We start from the raw sequence: 18265 nt of genomic DNA on the forward strand, positions 1-18265 counted from the left end.
TTAGACATGTGCCTCTTTATCATGTCCAGCTCGTAATACATCCGAAGGACACTACATCCCATCTTAAAATGAACTTGCAACATGACTTTCTGTCCATTGTAAGTTCTAGATAATGTCTTTATAAGTCTTTGTAAGTCATCTCGACAGGCTTTTCCAATTTGATACTTTTTTAAAAAGGAAAGAAAGTAGAGAGAAAGAAAAAGACACTTTGTTCCTGGCAAGAGCTGAAATTATTATTATTATTTATTTTTTTTTATCTGGGACAATGCCATAGGGAGTTGGCACATGATGTCACCTGCCAAGGTGCATGTTCGGCAACGCTGGTCTCCCTGTGAAGAGGCTAGCAGCATGGTAGATGCCAGGAGGCAGACAGTAGAGTCTCTCCTGTTGACTGTGGTGTTTGGTCCCTTCTGTTATCCCTTTATGATTTAGCACCTTTGCATGCTCTCCTCGTTATCGTAGTCCATAAGTTGTATGTCACATGACAGAGGCAGTTGAAAGTGACACCATCCCTCACTCCCCACTGAAGGCCAAAAAGATTTCATAGCTCTTACTCAGGGAAGGGGTTGGTGTGTGTGTGCATATGTGTGTGTGTGCGTGTGTGTGCGCGCGCGTGTGTGTGTGTATGTGTGTGTGCATGCATGCAAGGATGTGGTACATGGGTGTGACCAGAAGCAGCACTTTTAAGGCCCGGGAGCAGAGGTGTTCCTCTTAATCCTTCATATAAAAGACAACAAAAAAACAACAAATTTGGATTATCTCAATTTTTAACCAAGCTTTGATCTGGTTATTAGTTGTTAAGACTTATCCCGGACAGGAGACCTCAAGCAAAGTGTTGAGCATTTTGGCAATGAGCAGATTCCCTCCTGGGAGAGTCTGTCTCCACCTCTGCGGTGCTTGTAGTGAGCATCCTATGTCACTGCAATAATTTGTTGAAAACCCCAGAACCTGGTAGTATTTGTTGACGACCCTCGTGAATTGTGATGTTGTGATGGTAGTGAGAGAATGACAAAAAATAACCTCAAAGTGGGGACCACTTTAAAAAAATGCACATTTAATCCTTTTTTAGGGTAGGTTTAATAATACTGCTTATGCACTTTCAAAGCCAAAAAAGGGCTTGGCCTGCCGTTTTTAAGGCCAGGTCCTTTTTGGGTCAGAGTCTCATTTCAAAGATATGAGAGTGAGAGAAAGAGAGAGAGAAAGAGCAAAAAAGAGAGGGGTAAGGCTAAGGGGAAGTGCGCTCTGTGCGTTGTGCGCTGTAAGAGGAAGCGGCAGAGTTTCTGTGCAGACGCAACCCCCGCTGCCCCTCTCAGTCCCCTCCCCTCCTCCCCTCACCCCTGGTCCGTTCATTCCTTGGTCCAGTGAGAGGGGTTTGTGTGTGAGGGCGGTTGCTGTAAACACGTGGGTCACCGATTCAGAGGAAATCGGACACCTTTTCTCTCGGGCGTACTTTGTAGTTTTTTTGTTTGGTCTTGATTTTATTGGGTTCTTTTTTTGGTAATCAATCTCACTTCAAATATGTTGTGTTACTGATAGGATCTCTATTGTTATTATTTTATGTGTAGCACTCTAACCTTTTGGTAGAGACATACAGACCTGTTTTATGAAAGTTTTCACTAACTGGAGTGGCTGTGGATTTGTTTGAAAACGTTCTCATATGAGATGTGCAAGTCATGGTGTCTGTTGTGGTTGTTTTATCTTTGTTTTCATTTTCTGTTGCACAAATGAAACATGAATGTTGATGCGAGGTTCAGTATTTGGAGGAAAAAATGGTATGGTTTTTTTTTTCTTGCTTTTTTTAAATGAATGAATTTGCAATGAATCTGGCACTTTTTTAAAACTGACTGACTACAAATCCAAGAATCCCTCTGTTCAACTCGACTGTTGTTGTTGACGTCTCGTCAACCTTTTAGGCAGACTGCCCTAAACCTCACTCAGGCTCCGATACAGACAGGCCCACCATGCAGTTTCCTTTAACCCTGCTCATTGTATGTGGGCTGTTTTCTTTAGATGTGTGTTATCATCATAAAATGATTAGCGTTCTCATTATTAATAATGTATTGAAACTGCTGGAAATGGCTAAAGGTGAACCATAGTCAAAACAAGGTCACTTAGGACATTGCGCTGATACTCATGTGTGAACACAAGTTGACTTGACAGTCTGGTTGTGTTTATACCACAGAGGTCATCATGAGATAGCTGTTTTCTTCCCCTTTGATTGACTGTCTGCCCTCCTGTTTTAGGCCCCCATTAAAGTCATACCGTGCTGTTTCCAAGGGGAGAGTTAGCGAGGAGCTCAGCTAACACAGTGTGACTGTTTATCGGCCCGGTCATATGAAACCATTCCACTCCGAGTCGTTGCTTTGCAGGCGACTCCAAACAGCAGACACTTTGTGCGAAGGTCGTTATTGAATTATATTGTTTGTTTCAGTCTTGACATGCTTCGGTGTCATCTGGACACCCATCCTCAGCTTTAAAATGAAAACGGGCCAGCATTGCGGACAAGCGAGAAGCTATCGTAGACTAAAACCTCCAAACAGTACCCACCAAGTGTGCACAGGCAGGCCTACACACCTCCCAAAATGCAGCCAAATTGTTTTCCTCTCTCAATATTGGTAAATATAGCATGTTTTTTAGAAAACATGATTAATCTACATGGACAATTGTTTAAAAGTTCAGTTTTGCATTGTCTGATCATTCACCCCTAGCCTATGATGCATATAGACCCTGTGTGTCCAAAACCAAAAGCAGTAAGGGTATAGGATGTAAACATGTTAATCTGAGAACAAACTGCAACAAGTATGTTGTGACTTCTGTTTCGGTCATTATAATTATAACCTAAGCATAGGAGCTCCCCCTCGTGGCAGCTTTCTGAAATGGCAGGGCATCTCTCTTGTCTCTTTGCTGGTCAGAGGAATGATATGGTGTTGTAGTTTTAGTTCTTGTTTATTCACTGAAGTCAGTTTTGGGTTTCTTACCTTTTATTGGATATGTTGGGTAAAGTGATAGACAGATTGTATTGTATGTAAAAGGAAGCCATGCTCATTTCATAGGAACCCCACGAAACTGCCACAGCCATGGGCTATAAAGTGCAGGTGTTGATGTGATGAGATGAAGTCTTCCATCAGGAAAGGTACAGAGGTCATGTCTGGTCTCTCCTCGCTTACCATTGAACAGAGGTGATGTAACACAAACAGCTCTGACCAATGGCAAGGGGTCATAAAAGAGGGAATATGCTTTACACCTTACTAATAAAAGCAGAAACAGCCTGAGTACAGACACAGCTATGAGCTTGTATTGTGAAAGGAAATCTTTTTCTCTTATGTTTTCTTTCCCCCCATATGCGTGCAAACTCTGTCATTTCAGTGTAATATATTGTACTTGCACTAGCTTTTTATATAAAAAAACAACAAATATAAAAAATGGAAGAATTCAAGTTCTATTTTCTAATCGTGGTGTGTCTATTTGTAGGATACACTCAAGTCTGTTTATTGGATTTTATGGTCCCTTTCTTTGATGGTGCTTGCAGGTTTTCTAGTTAGAAATTATTTCATTATAATGAATAATAAAACAATATTTGATTCAGAATTTGAACAAATTTGTTTAAAAAAAAAAGAAAAAAAAATGTCTGTATACCAGTACAAGTTTATTGTTTGAGTATACTCGTACTAATAAAATAACAGTGCCAATTGCAATTGTCTTTTATCTTTTATTTCTGATCTTTCTTATTGTGTATGTTTTCTTCATCTGCTCCAAAAGGGGCCCCTGAGGGATTTGTAACAGTTCTGGCTAGTGTCAGTTATAGCTAAAATGTCTGTCATTTTGCAGATGACAGTGACGGAAAAGTACAACCTAGTTGCAGTCCAATTTACAGTGATATTGTTCCTCACCTTTACCATTGTAGGAATCCACACAGTGGAGGCTTTAATTTGTATGCGATAAAATGAGCTCATTTGACATTCTTTTTTGAGTGCGTAACCACTGGATTTGGTGCAAAGGACTTTTAAGGCATGTAGTAAAGAATTAGCGCTTCTGGAACTTCCTGGTTCATACGCATACAGAGAAACACCTGGTGTCTGGCACTTGGCCTTCCCCTTCATTAACATTCTTTTGTTACAAATGCCTTCATGGTGGTTGATTGGAATGTAGGTAGTGCTGATATTGTTAAGAATTACCATGGAAATGAAAACTGCGCCTAATCAAGCACGAAATGATTAATGACTGCTTTTGACAGTGAATGTGAGCTCACCAATCAAGAGGTTGAATGTCATTTTTTACAAAATGTTGGATATTTTTGTAATTACAAAATCTCAAACATTGAATTATTGATTTAAGAGGCCTCTTTTTTCAATAAATGTCAGCTATGATGCCACCTTATTAAACATCACAGTAACAGGACCGGATCATGAGCACACACACATGGACACTTTCCAGCTGAGCTCAGGTGTGCTAAAATATTGTTTGGCACAGTAATTACACAAGGAGCTTTGTTCTACGCAGTATTCTGGTTCAAGTCTAGAGGGTTGGACTTCAGTATCATTCATATAGATTATAAATGATGTTCTGTCAGAACACCTGACCGCTGGCCCATGTGTGTAATGTCTGTTTTTTCAAATCTCTGAGAATGTTATGCTAATGTTTGGAAGACTGAAGACTTCATTTGTTCCTCCTGGCAGGATTATATTTTTAAGTTACATATGTTATTTGGACTTTGTTGTTGCAGCCTTGCCATTAAAAATATGCATTTTCTATCATCACCTAAAAGCATATCTCTAAAAATTACTAATGAATACATTTTTTTTGCAATGCTTCTATTTGTTTGGCACCCTTATCCACAGTGACCTACATAGCTAATGTTTTTAACATCCATTTACACATCCATTTACACAGCCGGTTATTTACTGAAGCAATTGAAATTGCTGAGGGGAATGGCATTTCGACCCAGGAATGTAGTGGTTGTAAGCCCAGTTCCTTAAGCATAACAGCACATTGCTGTTTTCAACACTTTATTTCTTTGTCATTACTGTTCCAGACAAACATTCACATTGTTATTGTCCTCAGACTCTGCTAAAGATGCCACGTTCAGTACAGGAACCCACCCACAGAATAAAGAGAGCTGTTAACCCTTTAAGTTCTAATGAAGATCAGTCTGAATGGCCATGATAGCAGCATACACAGAGCAACACATCGTACACACTGCATATATGATACTGAAAAATAAAAAATAAAAATGTCTGTCATTCATTCCTACAGAGAAATTTTGAACTAGCTAGCACACATTACATGAATTATATGATGTTACATTTTCGCATACAGTATTATTCATTAATACAGCTGGATAGTTTATGTCCTATCCAGCTGTATTAATGAATAGAATGACCTCACTCAAAGCTGCAATAGGAATGGCCCCTTTGTGAGCTGAGCTCTGTTGCCTGCCATGCCATTATCATAAAGCTGGTTCTTCCTACCTCAACTCAAAAGGCCCTTTTTCACACAGCACCATCCACTTTTTTCCCCCTATGAAATTCCTTCATCAATAACCCCCACATGTTCAGTTTTGCTAGTTTGCCAATTTTTATATGCAATGTAGGTTCACATGCAGATGATTGTTTTGAAAAATGAGTTAACACAATATCCCCTATGCTTATGGTTAGCTTAGTTCTCACACAATATTTCTTTTTAAATGCTATTTTATGTAATTCAGGCAATCTAAATTGCTGTTGTTCTCTTTTCTTCTAAGACATATTTTGTCTATCATACTGTATTAGCCTTAAACTCATCCTTGCATAAAGAGCATCTGACAAATACATTCATAATATTAATATAAATAAAAATGGTCTTCAACTCTCAACCGCTGGCCATCTTCAGTGAAGGGGAAGGTGGAAAGAGGATGGCATCAACAGCAATGATTTTCCAGCTGTACAGTAAGGCTACCTGTATGTACCGAGGCAGGTCTGACATACGTCTGTGAGCGAGGTTAGTGAAAGCACCATAGTATGATCATGTCTGGGCATATCTTGCATCATGCATTCAGTTCATCAAAATAAAGCTGTTTTTTTTTAATCTGTTTGGTATCCCGATGAAGAGCTGCCCACAATCTTGTACATGCCTTTTTAATCAGTTTAGCTTTTAAGAAGGCTGAGTCAAGCTTGTAGGTTGTAATAAAGCAAGTGAGCTCAAAGTCACAGTTAATGGAAGTCCTGAGAGAAGGAAATGTGTTTGTATTATCAATGTATGGCTTAGAAGTAGCAACAGTAGACTTGCATAAAAAAGAGGGGCTTGTTTTTCACTGATGCGCAGAGGTCAAATGGGGGATATATGACTCCTCCCACAAGGTCTGTGGAAAAAACTGGTTGAGAAATCTGTGTCACTGAAATGTGAACTGTCCATATGTGTCCACCTGTTAAAAGGTCTGTACACACCTGAAGCCTGGGAAAAGCCCCCTGCAGTGGATAGAAAGGAGGGTGTGGTGTGTGTGTGTGTGTGTGTGTGTGTGCATGCAAACATGCATGTGTACGTGTGTGTGCCTTTGTGCCTGTATGTATATGTATGTTTAATTACAGGAACTTGATTCTAAACTGTTGTGTAATCCTGAGGAAGGTGCACATATCTGTCCGCCTGTCTGTCTGTCAGTGAGCTCAATGTGCTGGATTGCTGTATAAACGTGAAGGTGTGGGAGTGTGCATGCATGTGCGCAGCACAATTAGGTCAACAGGTTGTCAGACCCCCAACCAATGCTGATGAAACTCTGTTTTGTTTGATTGTTTGTGTATGTGTGTTTCTGCTCGTGTGTCTGCGTGTTTTAGGAGAACATATTCCAGGACTGCTGCCTTACTCGAATGAAAGTGCATTAGTGTGAATGTGTGTAGGTATGTGTATTTGCGCATTTGTGTGTTTCTGTCTGTCTGTGTTTTAGGTGAACATACTGCTGGATTGCTGTGTGACTCGGATGAACGTGGTCCGGCGACTCAGCTCCTTCAGTTCAGCTGCCCCCACATAGGTGCAGGTGGACCGCAAACCCCCCAGAATGTCTAGAATGGTATCTTCCACATCACCCTTATAGGGCACCTCCACTGTTCTGCCTTCAGAGGCCCTGTTGGAAGAGAAGTACACTGCAATGAAGGACTGAACCACATCACACCTGAAGACGTCATTCGTTCCTCCTGGCATATGGGGATCGACAGACTACTATCGTACAACAGCTGTAGGTGCTTCCCTTCGATGTGTCATAGTAAGGAATGAGAAATGTTGATACTATCTGCCTGTCAGGTGAGTGACATGCCACTGGACAGTCAGATTCATACAGTCAATGCCAAACACTTTCCTTTATAGACCTATACAATCCAACAAAGCTCCTTGAAGGAGTGTCAGATTGATAAAGTGTGTTCTACATGGTGACAGAGCTAAGCAGGTTAGTATTTACAATTTAAGTTATATTTTGCCAAGAAAATTTAGTTTCTAGTTTTTTTTTACAATTAATCTCTAGAGTGAGAAAATACCAAAACAAATTTAAAATAGGAACAAAATCTACATTTCTGAAATATAAGGATGTACAATGGTTCATAGTGCAATACACAAGGAAAAATGTACTTTGCTGTTATATTGTCTTAGTCATAGCTCAAATACATTTGTACACGCACAGATGTAAGTGGGAACTGAGTGCTTCTGTTGGTAGGACCGTAGGACTCTTCCTCACCTGTACTCTGCCACTCCTCCCACATATTTCTTCATCGCCGTGTCAGAACTCATCCCGTAAAACAGCTTCACCTTCGCCCCATTTCTCTCGATGATGTCACCAGCGCACTGGTCATGCCCCGCCAGCATGCCCCCTAGCATCACAAAATCTGCTCCTGCCCCTGCAGACATTCACAAGCCGAGAAGGAGAGGTGATTGGAGGGGGGGGGGGGCTAAATGCAGTGAATCCAAATTTAGATACTGTACCTTCTCTATCTATGAAGAAATGAAAGAAACTGACCGACGCTGTGGATAATTGAATTTGTAAATGTTGTCTTGTGTCATATGCACTTTAATGAGTGGCTAAGCTGTTCACACGAGCCAAGCCTAATTTCAATCCTGCTGCCAGTCAAAATAATTACACTCCTTTCTCGCGAATTAATCAAACCTCCAGCCGAGGCTGTACCCCCGCCCACATTATTGGTGCTGCCAGCCTATCTGTGATCGTGCTCCACCCACACAGATGGCACTGCGGCATCAATCTGTACCTGGTAACCATAGCAACACAGCGGGCAGTAAGAAGCTGTCGCATCCTTCACAGGTTTCCACTTGCTGGATCAATATGTTGTTTGCCGTTCGTCAAAGTTATGCTGCCCACCCAGCCTGGCTTAGATGTAAATAAACAAGGCGCATCCTGGCTGGGCAGCTCAGAGTTTCTGTGGATAGAGTGCCATTTGGTTGTATGGCCTTCACTTCTCATCTACTCAATGCAAAGTGACCAGCAATTTAGTAGAATTCAACTGTAAGATTGACCACACAACCTCTTGGAGATGGGGGGCATACGCTCCAATCACAGTCTATGCTCCCATTTCCCAAAGTGGCTGTCAGGTATTGGAAGAAAGACTTAAGACCTAAAGAGGGCAGCCTACAATCTGAAGTTTCACAGAAGTAATATATCCTGGTACCAACTTCTAAACTCAGAAATCTGAGATTGACAGTCTATGGTCAAATAGAGTAGTAGTGTAGCATTTTGGCTGCAGAACTAGACTTGCAGACAGAAAGTCCTTTGTAAGCATTTCACTGAATTGCTTCAGTAAATTTATTGAACTTAATGAGTTATGATGTACAATGAAATACAGCAGATGGAATGCGTAAGGACATTTGCTATGCTATGATGTTGTTATATAATAATATTATTTTCTCAGCCCTCCTCTTTAGGATGGTTTAACAACCACAGTTCAATCTTAGAGTCTGAAAAAGAGTATGAAAAAAAACCACCTCTGACGCATCTTGTCTGAATGACCTTAGTGTGGAAACAGACTTTGACCTGGACGTTTGACCTGAACACAGAGGGGCATTAATGGTCAGACAGAAACACTGTGCTTACCGAACGCTTTAGCCACATCCCCCGGGCAGTTGCATCCTCCGTCCTGGTGGAGCAAACAGACCGTGAGTAAACCCCAACTGTTCTCTGGTCATTAGACTGTCAGAGACAACACTCTGCGGTCAGTTTGAATAAATGCAACTTGACTGAGCAGGACCACAAAAGCACCGCTCAATATGTTTTGAAAATGCAAGTATAAATGTTTGCTTTTTGAGTGTGTGCAGGTAATTAGTCCAGCTAATACTAGTCCCTGGGCCTGAGGTTTGTGGGTTTGAATTCAAGGTGAGAAAGTGCTGTTTGAACTCTTGGGGAAGATACTTTTCCACAGCTGCGCCAGTGTAAAATTCAGCTGTATAAACAGGCTACATAGTGCATTGGCTTCGTGAGCCACGTGCAATCCAGTGACTCTGCTAAACAAATCAATCATTAAGAAGTAAACCCAGAGACCTCTGAGAAGTCATCGCTGCCCTCTGGAGGGCCATTAGTGATCTCCATGCATCTTACATTATGAAAAGTATTTGCCATGTGTTCATGCACTCTATGGAGTTACTCTGTGTTATTTATTAAATCCTGTTTAGAGCTCCTGGCTGTGACCTCAGTGACGGGGGGGGTCATGAGGGGACTCACCGAGATGATGTGACCTTTGAGTCCATGGGCAGAGTCAGCGCACTCCATGACAGCACTGAGCTGAGGGTACCCCACCCCGGTCTTGATACGTGTGGTACACACAGAGCCTGCAGATGACACGTTGTATTCGTACAAACATTCTGTGCTTTGTGTCATCAATGCGCTTTATAACATCCAGTTACGTTATGTCTCTGCGATGACATTGCATCATCCCAGCTTGGCAATGTGAAACTCCCAACACATACTGCATTTTCATTTCACAATGAGACTCTGGGGATAAAAACTCCATCAACAGACTCATGTTTAAATGGCACGTGATGTTGTTCTACAAGACAATGAAACCCAGCAGAAAAGTTCCTTCGGCACCAGTCATTTAAAAGTCAGCTTGGTGCAGGTTTTCTTGGTATGTGCTTGGTACTTCCAGCAGAGTCAATTTTCAGAAACTTAACTTCAACTCTTATATAGACTTCGATATAGATTATATAGATTATTATATGATTATATGACTATGATTATTATATAGATTATTTTTAAGAGAACAGTTTTCCCTTTAATATTTGTCATTACATTAAACATTACAGCTAATAATGACTGAAGGATTTATTTGCTTAAAAAGAAGTAATATGTGGGTAGGTTTTAGACAGACAAATAGTAAGGTTGTCCATAAAGATGTATCATCTCAGAGAATATGTGCTCCTACAGTATTCTGCTCATGACAACAGATCAGGATCAGTTTATCCACTGCTAATCCCAACAGCAACCATTTTGGGTTAGAGAGAGAATATTGGTCTAGGACCAATGCTTAAAGAGCAGAATGAGCATACAACAGAATATAGAGAGTGGTGCACTCACCTGGTCCAATGCCCACCTTGACGATGTCAGCCCCAGAGAGGATCAGTTCCTCCACCATTTCCCCTGTCACCACATTGCCTGCCTGTCACACAGCGTCATAAGAGCATCATGGGATTGGGGTGAGACAGTGATGGTGTAATTTTGAGCAAAGTACTTTACCTGAACTTCTGTTACATAATATCCAGCTGTATAAATGGATGATATTTATAAAGTAAATTAAACTGAAGTTTTGCACAGTAAGCCTTGGTATTAGGAGAAAATATCCCCTTATATCTGCTTCTGTCCTTTATTTAGATGCAAATGCTGTTAGACATATATGATAGAAAGGATTTTGAAAGCATTCTGAGTATTAAATGAGAGCCCATGACCTCACCATGATGGTGTGCTCAGGGAACTTGCCCCGGACAGTCTTAACAAACTCCACAAAGTGCTCCGAGTAGCCGTTAGCCACGTCCAGGCAGATGTACCTGACCTCTGGAACAACGGCCAGAATGCTACATAGCCTCTCCAGGTCTGTCTGACCACTTCCTGAGCTGGCTGCTACGTACTGGGGAAATGTGATCACAAGACAATATGACTGTAAATGAATGGAAATTATTTACTGTATAGACACATATGTGGAATAGTATTAACTACAAAACTACAAAACTGTTTTTTAACTACAAAGACACATATTGACCGTGTACAAGGGTACCTGAACTTAGTGACACAATTCACTAAGCGTAAGGACTTATACTGCCTGCACACATACCCAGACGGATATAGTTTTTACTAAGTGACCAAACATCACGCACTTACATTGTGCAAGATATTGACAGCAGTCAAACACACTCCCACCCTATGTATTGACCATGACATACATACCACATGAAAACCCCTGTCTCTGACTGCTTTACTGAGAACAGGTAGTTTTCCTCTCAGAGGGGTCAGATTGGTTATGATGACTCACCTCCAGACACTCTGGACTCTTGGCTGCAAAGGCTTTCCACTCCTCCACTGAGTAATGCTTCTGAATGGCTGTGAACAATGTGTGCTGGTACAAAAATTAGGACAGAGAGGGATGACGGTTCTGTGATCTACTAGCTTCAACTGCTTCTGTCTCAGTAGTGTCCCAACCATTCAAACCTCTGATGTTCAGAATCAAGTTTAATTTTAATGATGTGACTGGCTTAATTGAAGCTAGAGAAGTTTACAGTTACAATTTCACAGGCATTTCATATGAAATCCCACAGTTCACCCATTTATTACAGCAGTTGCTAGAAAAAACTACATGAGGGAGTGGTTTACACGAAACCATTACATTTTCAATGAGTAAGTCTTTTCACATCATTTTTACTCATTATACTAGTTGAGATTATTTCAAAAATTTTCATTGGTAAACACTGCATGTTAAGTTGAGCCACAACACATGTTACGTGTGCATGTGTTGTGGGACAAGGAACAAGACCCAGGATTTTGAAAAAGTAAAAGCTATTAACCAACCCCAAGGCAGAAAGAAAAACTGAAATTTTTACTGTCAGCTTTGAACATGATATCCAATGGCAAAAACTTCAGCAGAGGGTTTTATCCATTGGTTTAGACTGGACCACTGAGCTCTGTGAGACTACAGACAGCCAGTTTTATTAGCATTCTAGTAGCCTAGCGGTTCAAGCCCAAGATGAAACCCCCTGAGACAGTCATTGCTATGTGTGCATGTCTGCTATGTGTTTGCCCAGTGTGTTTGACTGTAATCACTGGCCCCTTCAGTCAGGCGAACAGGAGACAGTACTCACCCTGCTCAGGGCCTGAGCGATTTCGAAAGTACCAGTGGTGTCCATGTTTGCAGCAATGATGGGGATTCCACGGTAGGTCTGCCTGGAGTTGCGGAACGTGAAGGTTCTTTGCAGGTCTACCTGTGTAGAACAGGTCAGGTGACTGGATTTAGGGAACATCCTACTGTGAGACCATTGATCCACATAACAATATAAGACAAAGCAAGGTTAAAAAGGAAGAGCTGGTATCTCTCTTATTCAAAGCATTAATTTCATTTGTGATATATGACTTTTTCCCCCTTCACCTTTTTACTTCACAGGCTAGACCTGACACTCTGAAGGGGACCTCTCCTCTCTTGAGGACACAGCCCTCCCAACTGTCCCTAATGTTAAGCTGTGAGGGGTCCCCATTAGCTTCAGGTCCATGAATGAACAGAGGAGAGTCAATTTGTCCACTATTTGTTGCTACTTATACAATGTAATTTACAGAGCAGAGAAGTGTCATAGAATTGCAATGTGAGGAAAGGTCAAATTTCAAATTATTGTTACTAAGTCATCATGATTTATATTCATTTATTCATTTACAAAACTTAGTGTCAGAACAGATACTACCCAATGTAACATATGGTTACTAAAAGAGTAACAGCTACCTTTAATGCCCAGTCATTTGTCATGTAGTATAGAATTGTATCAGGAAAATAACAACATCAAGCACCTAACCTTTCTTTATCGTGTTGGTGCATTAAAAGTATTTTACGACATTTGTGAAAGCACAGTTAGCATAATTAAGTCCTCACTTACTGGATGCACTTTAGAATACATGTTCAGTTTATCTTTTGTCAAACTCTTCTTGTTTCAGATTATACCAAGAAATAATTTTCTCTGTGTTTATTACTTGGAAACGGGTAACAGTAGCAATCTCTCTGAACAAGTTGTTCTGTTTTGATCATGAAAGTTTCAAGGCAGGGATCATTATTCTAAAGGCTCACTGAATCATTCAGAAATGCAGGTGAAATTGAAGCTGTAATATGAGACACCATTCAGGACAGAAATCAGATCTGGCAGCGCTCTAATCTGAATCTTACAACAAAGTGTGACTACATCACACATGGGCACAGCATTGCATACACAAGTATGTTACATTGATATAGCATCTCACATTCAGAGTGATTTAGATCACATTTTATGTGTTGTGAGTTTATACAGTTGGATGCTGAAGCCATTCATGTGAACTACCTTTCACAAAGGTGCATCCACCGCTCCCTCTTGGGATTCAACCCCAAGCACTAAAGTTCAGCTCATTAGGCTCATCTTAATCCCTGTTGCTGGGTCATGCTGGCAAGGCCCATTGTTAGAGCCTGGAGAGTGCAGATAATCTTGGGACAGCCATTGCTGCTGCAGAGAGTATGCACACTATGTGAGAGAGTATGGCCATAAATGTTGATTTTGGGCAAAAAGAAAAAAATATTTCATAACATATAATTCTTGAGGGGGAAATGAGACATATTTCCCAGAAAGAGTAAATGCCACTTTGAGAATGGCATTATACTTTTTTTTTATAATGTGTGACTTCTCATTTCAACAGACCAGCTTCAATCTGCCCTACTATGTGAGTAAAAGAGCACTTGTCTCAGAGCAATAAAGGAATCTCATCGGAATGTTTTCATTTTGCTGAATGTTCGCACCACCGTCGCATCTCTTTGCGGAGAGAATTTCATGTTCTTCATTCTGCCTGACATCCCTGTAAGAAACCTGCATCTGGTGCTCCTCTGCAACACTGCCTCTTTCCTCCAGCACTGACAGCGGCAATGATTTACACTGATGGATTCCACTGAAACAGACGATAATGCCCACCTTAGAGGTCAGCTCGTGGTGAAATGAAGGCGTGAGACTAAGGGACTGACTGTCCTTTTCTTTGAAAAGGATTTTGTTTGGGCTGGGTCACTTTACACAGAAGATCATCTGCTCTGAGATCATTTACCAAAATGGGGGGGGAGAAATTTAATATTTTTGCTGCAGTTATAAACTGAGCATTGCTGGATAGGGACTTCTGTGCCTTCTTGGCTCGTGTTTAACATGGATCGATGGCCTGGAAAGCAAGCTGACCCATCAAATGATATCATCTGCAGTTCCCTTTCAGAGAGACTTGCCTGTTTATCATCCAGGCTCTGCAGCGGAACTGCACATGGCAGGGGGAGCGGAGCCATTAAAATCAGCAGACCAAGACATGGCATGATTACTCTGTGATGTCATCATGCCGCATTGGGAGAACAGGGAGTGGCCACACACCACTACTCTCGTTCCACATCTCTGGGTTTACTTACCCATTTGAACCATGAAGTAGTCTTTAAAACAATACGGCCAATAAACACTATTAATATTGTTATCTTATATGTACTAAATAGCTCTCTTAAAGTGAATATATTGAATATTAATGGTCATCAGGAGAGGGACTCTTTTGTTTGTGAAAAGCGGTGATGTCTGCTTTGTTTGCATGAACAACTATGTGGCTTGGACAGCACTCAGTGATTGGATTGAAACAGTTGCTTTTTCACTTGGATGTAATATGCATTCGCTATGCAGGCGACCAGGTGCAACGAGTTCACTCGGCCTGAAACTTTCAATGTAGGACACAGCAGACAGAACATTGGGTCCACTGCACAAGGGGAGTTAGAACACAAGGATGTGGCTCTAAGGCCCAGGGTGGAAGTCCAGAATGAGGCCATCTCCCCTGGTTGACTTCAGTGAGCAGCACCTGTATCAGACTGCAGGAGAGAGCTGCACTGCAGACTATGCTTTGTGTATCATAACAGAGCTCTGTACACCCCTGTGTTTACACCCTTCCTCTGAATGCCTGTCCTCGGTCGTTTAACCTGGGCCTTCCACTTGTAGCTGGTCACAGGGACATCCTGTCCATTCCACCACCAGCTGGACACTATGATCTGCGACAGAACTCTCTGAACAAGCTCAAAACCTGGCTTACTGTCTTTTAACTGACGTGCCTCAACTGCGTGGGTTCCACTTCCTAATGTCACCCAATATGACGGATTGCATTTTAACTGATCTGATCCCTCCTGCTGCACAAGTGCTTCAGACCCCCTCTTCACAGTTGACTGTTTTAATCTTACATTTCATTGCAGTGAAGGAGAGATGCTCCTCCTCCAAATAATGCATTTGCTTGCTAACATTTCCTGTTTTGTAGAGACATCCAAAAAAGTTCCAAGTGATACTGACTAAATGTGCATGTATTCTAAAGAATGGGAGGTAAAATGTTTATTCTATAGTGTGAATTATCAATGATATATGAATAAGACTATGCTACCGAGTGTGAAGGTAGCATTACTGAACACATTTTAGCTATGATATTTTACTGGATGAACACACCTACTTGGCTGTATTCACCTGGGCTCCCACTGAACCTGCCATTGCATATGTGGCGGGAGGATGCGCTTTTTGCCTGGGGAAATTTGCTATGGTCTCTGATAGTATACCTACAGCTAAGGCGGGTGAGTGAAAATGCAGCTCTTGACCCTGAGAGGGCCGTCTACATTTACACACATATAAGTCACAAGCCCAGAGGAAGCGTGCTGGTTGGGGATAATGCAGCATAATCCCTATCTTCCTGTCCCACACAGCGTAGCCATCTGAAGGACTGCACAACTCCCGTCTCTTGGAGCTGACACACTCATTTTCTTAGAATATTATATGAGTTACTGTAACTGGGAGGAGGGTTGCAAGATATTCTGGTTAAACTGACTAATTATGACTATAATGATTAGGAATTTTGGCTTTAATTGGATAAGGTGCCTCCTTGTTGCCATTTTGGTAGCTGCAATCTTTGCATTACATTGTACTCTTTCATGTACACTTGCTTATATGCTATTTGTACTGCACTGTCATTTGCATCTGCCAGGTAAAGGACTGATAATGACAGTAATGATAGTTAAAGGCAGGTCTGAGTTGTGCTGAGGAGACGGAGATGCCTTACCTCTGCTCTGCTCTGCAGGCTGCTCCTCTTTGGCCGGACCAGGACGTCTTTAAAGTCCAGCTTGAGGTCCACGTCCACCCTCGGCATTATGGCATACCTGAGGCACTGGGCAGTCCTGCGGAGCCTGGCAACGATGGACGCCGCCACCGAATCCGAGTTGGAACCCGGCTGCAAGCGGAGGGATTTAGCGGGCGCAGGGGCAGGTGGGCACCCCAAACCGAGCCCCCATGTCTTCACCGGGTGGGACGGGCTCTAGCTCTCCTTCTGTCCCGTTCGCAGCATGGGGCAGCGCGGCAGCAGCTCCTGTGTGTCCGTGATCCCAGAGCCGCAGCTCCTGTGTGTCCGTGATCCCAGAGCCGCAGCTCCTGTGTGTCCGTGATCCCAGAGCAGCAGCTCCTGTGTGTCCGTGATCCCAGAGCAGCAGCTCCTGTGTGTCCGTGATCCCAGAGCCGCAGCTCCTGTGTGTCCGTGATCCCAGAGCAGCAGCTCCTGTGTGTCCGTGATCCCAGAGCCGCAGCTCCTGTGTGTCCGTGATCCCAGAGCCGCAGTACAGCGCAGCACATCTGCAGGAACAGTCCGGCCAAGGAGCGGCTTCACCAAGCGGAACCTGCTGAAATCAATACCCTGCAGAGAGCGAGAGGGAGGGGGGGAGAGAGAGAGAGAGAAAGAGAGAGGGAGGGGGAAAGGGGGGGTGAGAAAGGGAGAGAGGGAGAGCATGACGCATCTACTTTTATTTACAGAGCATAAGGAGACACACAGTAAGGGACACCTACAGATACACACACACACACACACACACACACACACACACACACACATACAGCATTTCACTAGTTCCCTCTCCTTTGGTGAAGTGTAAAAGTATGACACATATGTACAAATAGATCACATGTATGTATTGCTTTATTCATGTCTGCCTGTGCTTGTGTGTCCAAGCATGTGGCCCATTGCTGAAATTCACAAGTTGGGTATTGTGCATAATGCAATAACAACAAAGATAATGATACCTGTTTTTTATATAACAAATGAAATCCTCTGCTAACACCCATTAAAACCCCTCCAGACTGTTGTTTCAATAGACCTAAAGGAAAGGATAAATTCTTTACATTAGCATACCACATTTGACCACAAGATGGCAGAAAAGAATAACCACCCAAACCACTCAGTATGACTGAAAAACCAGCTTTTTACAATCCCCCAGTCACTTTTAAATTCTCACCTTATTATCACATAACTTCATAATGGATAAGAACACTTAACAAAGGTAAAGATTCAGGTTTGAGGAAGCACACACTGTTGCACAAATGTAATGTTTTTGTGGCATTTGTATTATGATGGCTCAGTTCCTTTCTTCAGCTGAAAAAGGATAAACTCTCCCTGAAGCACTCTACTTGCACTGAAACCTTTGTAGGTGGCACTGTAGATTAGTGGTCAGAGAACTGGACTCTTAACCAGAAGATTATAGGCCTGAGTAGGTCTGAAAGGTCTCCTTTTGCACTTTGGGGGCTCTTCAAAAGGAAAATTTCAGCCTTGTTTTATCATCATGTCTGTATTGGTATCATTTGTCTGTGCTTGTATGCGGATCTTGTTTCTGTAAAGCTCTCTGACACAAATTTCTAAAATTCTCTATGTCAGGTAAAACATGATTGACTGATTGACCCATTCATTTTAGTAAAGATCTCATTATTGAATCGTCGATTTTTTTGCAAGAGAAGACAGACAGCTAGTTGTTCAAAGACTAAAGCTGACTGTAAATCGTTTTCTATTCAATACTTATGACCATCTTATATTTTCGTATCACATTCATGTTATATAAACAACCAGCAGTTTTCTTCTTTGCCATGGCAAGTAATACTGTTATAGGTAAATGTTCAAATTCTGAAAGCTCTGTGCTGAATATTTGTTGCAAACATATCCCAGTTTTTAAGAGACCTGGAGTACAAAAATATGTACACCTAGTATGCCATAGTGATTTACCTTAAAAGACAT

At 41.9% G+C, this 18265-nt stretch overlaps 1 protein-coding gene across 1 annotated transcript; it reads right to left on the reverse strand.

Annotated features, from left to right (window-relative positions):
* Nucleotides 1-5166: 5166 nt before the first annotated feature.
* Nucleotides 5167-16467, reverse strand: LOC118784660 (GMP reductase 1-like). The gene is made up of 9 exons (XM_036539018.1): nt 16277-16467; nt 12310-12429; nt 11487-11570; nt 10911-11084; nt 10538-10619; nt 9686-9792; nt 9062-9104; nt 7697-7856; nt 5167-7093 (listed from the first exon to the last, which is right to left on the reverse strand). The coding sequence occupies exons 1-9, from the start codon at nt 16361-16363 to the stop codon at nt 6913-6915; spliced, it is 1038 nt and encodes a 345-aa protein (XP_036394911.1). The 5' UTR covers nt 16364-16467; the 3' UTR covers nt 5167-6912.
* Nucleotides 16468-18265: the final 1798 nt, after the last annotated feature.

Source organism: Megalops cyprinoides, chromosome 10 (assembly GCF_013368585.1).
Source record: "Megalops cyprinoides isolate fMegCyp1 chromosome 10, fMegCyp1.pri, whole genome shotgun sequence".
NCBI classification, from domain to species: Eukaryota; Metazoa; Chordata; class Actinopteri; order Elopiformes; family Megalopidae; genus Megalops; species Megalops cyprinoides.